Source organism: Calidris pugnax, unplaced genomic scaffold, assembly GCF_001431845.1.
Source record: "Calidris pugnax isolate Ruff unplaced genomic scaffold, ASM143184v1 scaffold362, whole genome shotgun sequence".
Lineage (NCBI taxonomy): Eukaryota > Metazoa > Chordata > Aves > Charadriiformes > Scolopacidae > Calidris > Calidris pugnax.
In genome coordinates, this window is record NW_015091135.1 from 103,475 (window position 1) to 113,254 (window position 9,780).

At 43.9% G+C, this 9,780-nt stretch overlaps 1 protein-coding gene across 4 annotated transcripts in view; it reads left to right on the plus strand.

Annotated features, from left to right (window-relative positions):
- Window positions 1-753: 753 nt before the first annotated feature.
- The window catches only part of TBC1D1 (TBC1 domain family member 1), a 60,552-nt gene continuing 51,525 nt past the window's right edge, over window positions 754-9,780 (plus strand). For all 4 annotated transcript variants that reach the window (XM_014958547.1, XM_014958549.1, XM_014958548.1 and 1 more), the window contains exon 1: window positions 754-866. In XM_014958547.1, the coding sequence (XP_014814033.1) occupies window positions 837-866 (30 nt within the window). In that variant the 5' untranslated portion in view covers window positions 754-836. The remainder of the gene's footprint in view (window positions 867-9,780) is intronic.

A 9,780-nucleotide genomic window follows, 5' to 3' on the forward strand; every position in this document is an offset into this window, starting at 1 on the left:
CCTCGTGACTTCTACCGTACTGGGTTTTTTTTTTTTCATTCTCTTCTTTAACAGCTTATTTCTGGGAGCAGAGTGATCATAGAGTCATAGAATTGTCCAGGTTGGAAGGGACATTTCAGGTCATCAAGTCCAACCATCAACCCAACACTGACAAACCCATCACTAACCCATGTCCCTCAGCACCACGTCTGCCCGGCTTTTAAATCCCTTCAGGGATGGGGACTCCACCACTCCCCTGGGCAGCCTGATCCAAGGCTTAATAACCTTTTTTGTTTAAAAATGACGTCAAATGCTGTTAGCTGAGACAAACGGTGAGCCTGACTGGAATTGTGACATTCCCAGTGGTTTCAAAGAGGTGATTTTGTGCTCCATCCTTTATGGTGAAGCCCTCTCCATCCGGCCCATTCCCGGAAAGTTACAAGGACGGTGCGGGATTGTTTGGTTTTGGTGTTTTGTTTTTTTTTTTTTTAAACAGTTGCTAATCCAGCCGTTTGCGCTGAATGCCCTCAAAAGGCAAGGCGCTGAGGTAACAGACCTGCCTTTTGGGGCGAAAACCAGCCCTTTCCTTCCCTTCCCTTCCCGCCTTCCCGGGGGCCTTAGCCCGGTGCGGGGCTCCCGGCGGAGGCGGAGCGCGGCGGGGGCGGGACGCGGGCCCGGCCCTTCCTTTCCCTTCCCTCCCCTCCCCTTCCCCGCAGCGGTTCCCCGGTCCCGCCGCTCGGTCGGTGCCCGGAGACCACCGTGGGGAGATTTAGGGAGGGGGCTGGCTCCCCTCCCGGCGGAGAGGAGCGGCGGGAGGCCGGGGATCGGCGGTGGCGGCCGTCGGAGGAGCCCGGAGGATGTCACCATTGTTCAGTTGGGTGGCCAAGGTAGGCGGTGTCCGGGGAAAGAAAAGTCCAGCCCGAAGAGTTTGCAGATGGTTGGCGTTTTTCTCTTGGAAGCGAGTGGGAAGGCTCCCGGCGGGGAAGGGAGAGGAGCTGAGCCTTCCCCGGGAACGAACAGGAAAGGCAAACTCGGGGAAATCGGGGCTGGGGGGTTAAAACCGAAGCCCTACTTCGGTGGGGATCTGGGGGAGAGCTGGAGCTAGCACTGCAGGGAAGGTGGGGTCTGACTGCTTGCTTGGCTCTAAGAACGTGTAATATCAACTCCTACTGCTGCTTTCCCACTTTTTTTCCTGTTATTTTTGTCACACTCTGAATTTATGAAGAGCACCGAGTTGGCTTTTAATGGGCGGGTTTACATGTTTAACTATGGCAATGTGTGCGTCGTCCTGGTTTTTTTTGTCACACTCTGATTTTATGAAGAGCACCGAGTTGGCTTTTAATGGGCGGGTTTACATGTTTAATTATGGCAATGTGTGCGTTGTGCTGGCTTCTGCCTCTGTGTTTAGGGCTTCAGTGGGATCTCCCCCTGTAACTGTGGAGCTACATAAGGATGCAAAGCAGTAGCGATGCTTAAAGAATTCCAGGGGATACTTTTGAGCTGATGTTTCAAAAAAAAAACCTGTATTTTTTTTCCAAACAGTCGTTCTGAATTTAAAATGACCTGTATGCGATACTCTGCCATGAGGCTCAGCAGAAAGTGCAGGAGAGGACAAGTGGGTGAAGCAGAGCTGTGTGACTGGCAAAAATTAGGGATTCCTTGAAGGAATTGGAGAAAAAAAAAAAAAAAAAAAAAAAAAAAAAAAAGACAGCTGTATCTTGAAGATAAACTCTCAGGCGGTCTTGTCCTGCAGGCAGACCACAAAAATCCTGGTTTTCCCTTCTGTTTTGCCAGGTGTAAATGTTCAGTTGCTAAATCACTGTTATGCATCCGTCTCCCTGAATATATACCAGGTGAAATACCTGCCCTGGGAAGAGGGAAAGGTTTGATGTGTGACTCTGTCACCTTCCTTCAGATCCTCAGATAGAAGGTTTTCCTCTGTTCTGCCTTAAAAGGAGCCTGCCTAACTTCAGCCAGGCCCTGAAAAATAGAAATTTATCCTTTGCTCTTCCCACCTGGCTTTTTTCCCCCCCCGTCTCTGTTTAACCAGCTCCCAGGTGGGGCTCGTGCTGCAGTAGTTCCCTCTCCTGTCATCAGTGTGTCTGGCTCCAGGGTGATCTAAGGCTTGATTTGCCACGTTATCTGAGGGAATGATACCAGCTAATTTCCCTGCCAATTCCTAGGTGAGGTGCCAATCTCCTCTGCAGGTGGCTGCTGTCAGAAACGAGCGATGCCGTGGAGTGACTCCCATCAGGATGGCACCGAGGGGGTGGCCTGTTGTTCACTTCTCAGCTGGACAAAGCACTAGTCAAAGAGAAGTTAGGCTTGGAGGAGGTACGAGGCAGGACTTGGCCAAGTTTCTGGAGGGAGTACCAGAAACTCTTGCAGAAACCCCCTCCTAACTCCGCTTTCACAACTAATTATCGCAACGCGGCTTCCTCACCAGCGTTTGGTTTGATTCTTTTAATGGCCGCTAATCATCGCCGCTAATTTGGGAGGGAAAGCCAAGCCCTGTATTGAGGGAATATAAACCCGGGCTTGTTAAAGGGAGAAAGCCTTCCAGCCTGCCAAAATCCCAGCCGTACGAACGCACCGCTGCTGGGGAGCTCTCCGCACAAATGCAGTTTTTATGAGATGGTGGCCTGTTTCGGAGCGAGGAAGGATGGCAGGATGCGGGGGGAGGACACCACCCCCTCGAAACAAAGCTGTCCTCCTCCATCTATTACTTAAAAATGAGTAAAGCCCCCCCATCTGTGTCACCATGTTAAATCCCCAGCCCTGGAGACATTTCCAAGTGAAATAATTCACTCCCATATGCTATAAAATCAGTCCCTGGTGTTTGGATAAACTTTACCCTTTAATATGTCTTCATTTTTAGGCTTTTTACAGGCTTTTTACGTGCTTTTTTTACCCAGCTCATCTCCTGCCTATACATAGGGCTCCTTGGGGATGGGTTTTGCGGGGCTGGAGGATAAAGCCCCTCTTGATCTCTACGTGACTTGGGGTTGCCCACGTGGGTGCTGGCTAAACCACTTGAATGATGACTTGGTGGATAACAAATTCTGAAGTACTGGCTTCTTTTCGTCTCCTAACATTATTTAAATCAAAAAGAACAGGTATACCTGTTTTTCCTGCACGGTTTCATGCAGTCAGACAACTGACTTCAGGGAAACCTTTGCCTGAGCTCCTTAAAACTTAGTTTGTTGAAAGCGTGAACTACCTCTGCCCTGTTGTGGGTAGACATTGAGGTCACTTCTGTGGACACACAGAGATATTTTAATCTATAGTCAGTTTAGTTCACTTCATTAACTGTTATTAAAAGCAAAGAAATCATTTGAAGTGGAAAAACATCAAAGATTTCAGTCTGTAAATAAAAAGATAGAAAGAAATGCAGATTTTGACTGATTTATGGTGTACTTGCACACCATTAATTCATTAGTAGGAGATAATAGTACAGTGATAGCCATTAAAAGTAATTTTATTTGTCATTTTTCATGCAGCTTTAGTTTAAGGGGAAAATAAAGTTCAGTGTTATTTGTCTACAACAGTGTTTTCTAATGGCAGTTTCTCTTCAGAAGCAGCTTGACAGGAACCAGAATTGAAGAACTGATTGATTAAGAAATGGATAGAAGCAGTTCTTAGTGTAATAAACTGTATAAATAGGGGATTTGAGTAAATGTGTCCTCAGATTCTCAGCTAGTTAATAGCATTTTAAAAGCAATTTATACATAGTGTATCTTTCTAGTTGCAAAAAAAAAAGTACCATATATAATATTAAAGTCGTGTTTAGCTTCTGCTTATTTTGTCTAAAGGATCATAAACCAACAATAACAATACCGGAAACAGCTCTTACTTTTCTTGGAATCCTGATATAACTTAAAATGCTGTGTGAGAAATGTATCTTACTGATTTTTGCTGTTATTTCTGCTATTTTCTAAATAATAGAGTGCTTCATAGACACTTTGGGGCAGAATGCGTGGGGGTAACAATCTACCGCGGAGTTTAGGTCAGATGCTACAAATGAAATTAATTTTTCTCCTGGAAGAGAATGAGGGACTGAAAATCAGGAAGCCTGAGAAATCCCTCCTCTCCTCTTTTATTTTTTTTCTTAAAAGAATGTTCTGAAAGGGCAATCTTGGCTTTTTTCCCTGCTCTGTTTTAGGGTATATCACCCCCATTTGTGAGGATGTTTTGTTCCAGCTGCACTGATTTGCCTCTTTCAAAGTTGAGCACCTTTGGGCATCTTTAATCCTTCGGTGAAAAACTTGCATTTTAGCCAAATGCATTGGGATTTGGTCTCTAAAGGAGCCCTCAAAACCGGGCATTTTAACACTAAAGCCCAATAAACACTGAAATTTATTAAGCCTGTCTTACTTTTAAACGCATCTTGCTTCTAAAAGGTAAATTGTTTGGGGAGATGAATAAATGGTGGTGGTATCCTGTGGTTACAGCCCTTGTTTGTGCCGGGGCGTTTACTCCCCAATAACCCTTTTTTTTTTTTTTTTTTTTTTTTGTAAATAAAGCTGAATGCTTGGATTCTGTATGAAGAATCAGAGAGTTAATAGAGAACTAGTGTCAGGGAAGAACTGGGAATCACTGGGGGAGGAATGTGGCTGTTTCCCTTCTAGAGGAGTCTCCTTGAAGCTGCTGAGACCCCGGGAAGGGCTGGGGGGGACAGACCCCAGGAAAGGATGGGGGGGACAGACCCCAGGAAAGGATGGGGGGGACAGACCCCCCTCTTGTCTCTCGAGCTGGATGCCAGCAACAGAGCAAAGAAAAAAGTTCCTATTTCTGCCCGAGCTGGGTTTTGGTACCCGATGTCACACGATGCCCCCCCGTCAGAGAACTCTACGTGGAAGCTCGTTGTGTTTCTCCAGGTTAGTTTTTTTTTCAGGGAGAGGGGAAAAAACGTCGTTAGGAATTGACAGCTTTGGGCTAAGTGTGAATTATGCCCAGAGATGCTGTTTTCTGTATGCCAGTCACTCCCCACCTTCCCCGCGGGGGCCTGGGCGATGACCGAGGAATACGCTCTCAGCATTCGAAATGAAGCCAGTCCTGTGGTGAAACCCCTCTGTTACTCAGCAGTTACGTTCCCTTTGGAACTGTTTGCTTTTATTCTTCACCCTTCCAGTTACCTTTTTCTTCCATACTGGGCCTGAATTTCACCCACTCTGCTCAGACATCCCCTTTCTGATGGGAGAGGGTCTGGCTGGCACAGCTTTTCCATGGCTGGTAGGACAGCATCCTCTGCATTTGGAAGGTACTTTACAGGTGCTTAGGAAGGAGCAGGGATTTCCATAGTGAAATTGCAGCTCGCAGAGGTTTTTCTCTTGAATCATTTATGCCTTTCTGAATTAATTTCTTATGAGTATGTGCTTTCAGGTTCTTTTTGACCTTCAGCTTTAACGAGCCAAGCCCAAGGAGGCAGCTGAGCTTGCTCTTCTGTGCACGTCCTCCCCTCTGCAATTCAAAACACAACTTTGAGGCTCCAGTCAGAACCTGTTTGCTTTCCTTTGCTGAAAAGCTCTCTGGAAATGGGTGCTCTTAGCTGTCTTCCTGTGGTTAATACCCAATAGCAAAAGATATTCGTAAATCCTGCAGGATCAGGGACAGCTCCAAGTCTCCTCGGATAAAGACAATACAACTAAGTGTTTGGTTGTGGTTTTGCCATCCATGGGGTGGTTTAACTTTATTTGCTTTACATTTGATGATCTAAAATACTGTTTCACACCACAGCCTGCTTTTTTTCTTTTTTTTCTTTTTTTTTTTTATTTGGAAGGTGACTAAAATAAAAGTCTTTTTCGTGCGCCAGAGGTGTTCCTGAGAACTCAAAAGCAGCAGTTTGGCTCTGGGTTCCCCGAGTTGAAATATCTTTAAGGGAAAAGTGGGCAAAGCACCTCTTTCGTCAGAGCTGAGCTCATGGAGCCACAAGACAATTCCAATCTGTAATTTCCCATCATCCTGAATATGGAAGCTGCAGCATTTCTGAGAAACCTCTGCTTTAAGGGGATGTTGAAACATTTTTACTGTGCCAACTAATAAATACGTAAGATTTTAAAATAAAACGGTTTAGAAGACTTCTTAAAGTTGAAGGAGCTGAGGTTATGTATGGTGTACAGAGGTTGACTAGTGACTTAGCAAGTAAATTTTCAGCAGAAACACTTAATTGAATTGCAGCTTGGCTATAATTTATTTTTCTTTTAATTCAAAGCCTTTTCTTTTAATTGGAAGCTTAACTGTTCAAGCTGAAATACTCAGGGATGGCAATGACTGAGGGGAAAAAAACTCTCAGCCTCCATTTTGTTAGTATTTTACATATCAGTAAAGATACATTAAATATGTGAAGATACCTGCCCAAAATACTAATTTATATGGGGAGGCGAGGCACAGAGCTGGGAAGAGCAGCTGGAACTCAGAGAGCAGAAGCTGAGACAAGGAATAACCACTGTGTATTGGTTTTATCACTGAGCTATTTGTATCCAAATAATTTTTGGTTATTCTTTTTAACCAAGTTACAATAACAAATCCCAAGCTGAATTAATGTGTAAATATAAATTTTTTAGTAGGAGAGATTTAAAGTCAAAACTTTCTGCAGAGCACGGTTTGTTCACTGAGAAGCAAGAGGGAGGTTCAGGCATCTTTACTCTGTTGAGGTGGAGTCTAACAACTGGGTTCCTGCTGCCTCTTTTCTCTTCTTTCTGCAAATTCCCAAAAGGAAAACACAAGAAATGGGTTGGGATAATCCACTCTCAAACGAATTCCTGGTCCAAATTCAGACAGTGACATAGTGGTGCCTATATAATACTTGAGCATCCAGGTGGAGAAGGTGGACAAAGGGCACATACATTCCTGAGGTCAGGAATGGGGGACCATCTGAGAATTTTTGGTTTATTGGGATGTTGACCATTTGTGAGAATTTCAGGCCTGAAGATGTTGTCTGGAGTTTGTGGGAGCCAGACTTCTCTCTGTGGCAAACTGAAGAGAGAGTAAAAACAGGTATTGCCTTCCCTTCTCGGGGCAGCGTGCGTGCGAGCACACGTGTGGATGGTCACGTTTAAAAAACAAAACAAACCCCAAAATTCATCTTGGCTGAAATATCTGGAAGCTTTGGACACACTTCTCTTTGTGCCTTTGGAGCATCATCGCTGTAATCAAAAACATACTTTTTTTTCCAGGGGGAACCTTTGATATGCAGTAACCAGACAGGATTTTCAGGTAGAGATACCCTGTGAAATTGCAGGTTTGGGGAGAAGAGAGGAGTCACGAGTCACTCTCAGCCACTGAAAAGAGTAAAGCTGAGCTAAACTCAACAGCCCTTTTCTTTTTCAATCGTTTTGGGGATTTTGTGTGCTTATTTCCTGGAGCTCTGTACCCAAATATCTTTATTAGATCTGAAGTTGCCTCTACGTTCACTGGACCATTGCTCTGCTGCTGTAGTACCAATGAGGTGAGCTCACTGAAGCCGTTGCCACGGAAATTTGGATGGTTAACACTAAATATTTCATGGTGGTTTTGTTTCTTTGGACCTTTTTATAGCTTTCAATCTCCTCAAATGTGAGCCGTGGCAAAGGAGATTTGTAGAAGCGCTTTGGAGTTTCAGACGATTATGTACGAGAGGCCGGTCTTTAAAACTCTGGTGGGAGTTACCCAGAACCTGAAGCAAAAATACGGGCTGGAATTTCAGATTTGGGGTAAATCCCACTGGAATACAACCCCTAGGATGTAAAGGTCTGTGGAAGTGATTGCCATTTCTGTTTGACGTACAGTTGTTGGAGGCTGACTTTTGTAGACTTCAGAAAAATTTCTTAATTCGTGGAGCTGATGCTGTGTTTTGGTTAGAAAGTACAGAATCAAATACAAAATTATTGTAGGTTTTTGTAACTCAGCATTTTTTCTCTTGGTTTTCTAAAGATCCAATAATGCTTTCACATGTGTTTAAAAAACAACACAAAAAGGCCCGTACACTTGTATATCATGTGTGGCTGAAATCCCAGCAGTCCCTAGTGCTGACATAATTTAGGGGAGTGGAGGGGGGGGTAAGAAGTTTGCATTTAAAGGAATCTTTCCTTGAAATCCTTTTTTCCTTCCTTTCTTACTGCTTTCCTTCAGCTCGTTGGTTCATGCGTGCTCTAGAGCATCATCTGTGTATCTCCCTCCAGCTTCTCTCAGGATCCTGGAAGTCTGTGACATCTCTGTTTTAGAAATGTTGATTATTCATATTGGGTTTTCTCGGTGGATAAGTGTTTAAATGCAGAATACTTCAGAAATCATTGTGAAAGCCGGAATTCAGTCGCTCTGAAAGGGGTGTGACAGCCCAAACTGTCCAGCTTGGCTGCAATTCAGTGTTTGGTTTATCTGTCTGATTTACAGTTTTCTAAAGAAACCCAGCTTTAACGTGTGGGAAGAGTGGAAGGACAAAAAGGAATAATGGGAAATTTACTGTTGGAAGAGACTGGGTAGGCTTAAAATAGCCATTTCGTAATCCTGAAAAGAGGAGAGATTCTGAATTTGTGTGTGTATTGCTATAGTTTACATCTGGATAAAGTACAACGTGGATCAAATTTGGTATTTATTAAGTGCTAATGGTCAGAGCTCCAGAAATGGTCATGGGCCAACATGTATTATTAAAAGTCTTTGTATACTCTCTTACTGATGTCTTTTTATATTGATTGCAGTTCCCCATATATTGCACAGTGTAGGACTTGGATACTGGTTGCTGTTACGGCCTTTATTTAAATGAAGCAGATGATGCAGGTAAATGATCTGGCTGCAGCTTTAGAGAATTGAGGATTTTTGTCAGCGGGGAGAACCATCGTGGCATTTCCATAATCTGAAGGCGCTGCTAAAACTCCTCTTCTGGCTTCTTGTTCTTCAGTATTTCCAGGGTGGCACCTTGGCTTGGCTCCGAGATGGCTTTCAAGAGCCAAGGAGCTCTTTCTTTTTTTCTTGCAAGCTTTTTGTCAAATCTGGATGTGAGAGGAAGACTAGAGTACAGAGAAGTTGAACTTTTCACCTGCTGTAAAATTTTAAGACGGCTTTATCTTTTAGCGGGAGGGAAGCCCGGTCTGATTCATCTAGAGTCAGCAGGAATTGGAAGGACTGACTTTTTTTAGGAGAATGATCCTTGACTGCAGGGAAGTTTGCCAGTTTTTCCCTTAAAATGTTATCTGGCTGTATTTTAATGGAGGGGATCTTGAGTAAACAGCTTGATCTTCCCTTTCCTCCCAATAACATCGCATTGAGCTGCCAGTAAATGCAAAATATCCTTAGGGAAGCAATGAGGTTTGGATTGTCCTTGATAAAAACTATTTCCAAGAGGGTTAAAACGTGGCCTATCCTATTGTAGCTGAATTTCTTTGCAAAAAGCTGACTGGTTTTCATTCAAATTACATGATAAATGTTTCAGTGTACATAGCCCTTAGTGAATCACGGGAGGTCAGTGAGCTTTCTGTGTGTCATTTGTTTCAAGATACACTCTAATTCCATGGGTTGTTAACAATTTCCCTAAATCCTTCTTATGGAATAAGAGTCTTGCTAGAAGGTGAGGGCCATTTAGGTGTACTCTTTGTTTTCTTCTTCCGTTAAACATCTCCTCTTCCATTACATGGAATGCACTATGTGTTAGGAATGACTGGTAAAAATCAGTACATTAAACTTTAATTTAAAAACTTTAGTTTATTAATTCTGGGCAACCTGGGCCAGGCTCTCACCACCCTCACACCAAAGAACTTCTTCCCCACATCTCAGCTCCATCTCCCCTCTTGCAGGGTCAAACCCTTCCCCCTCCTCCTATGGCTCCCC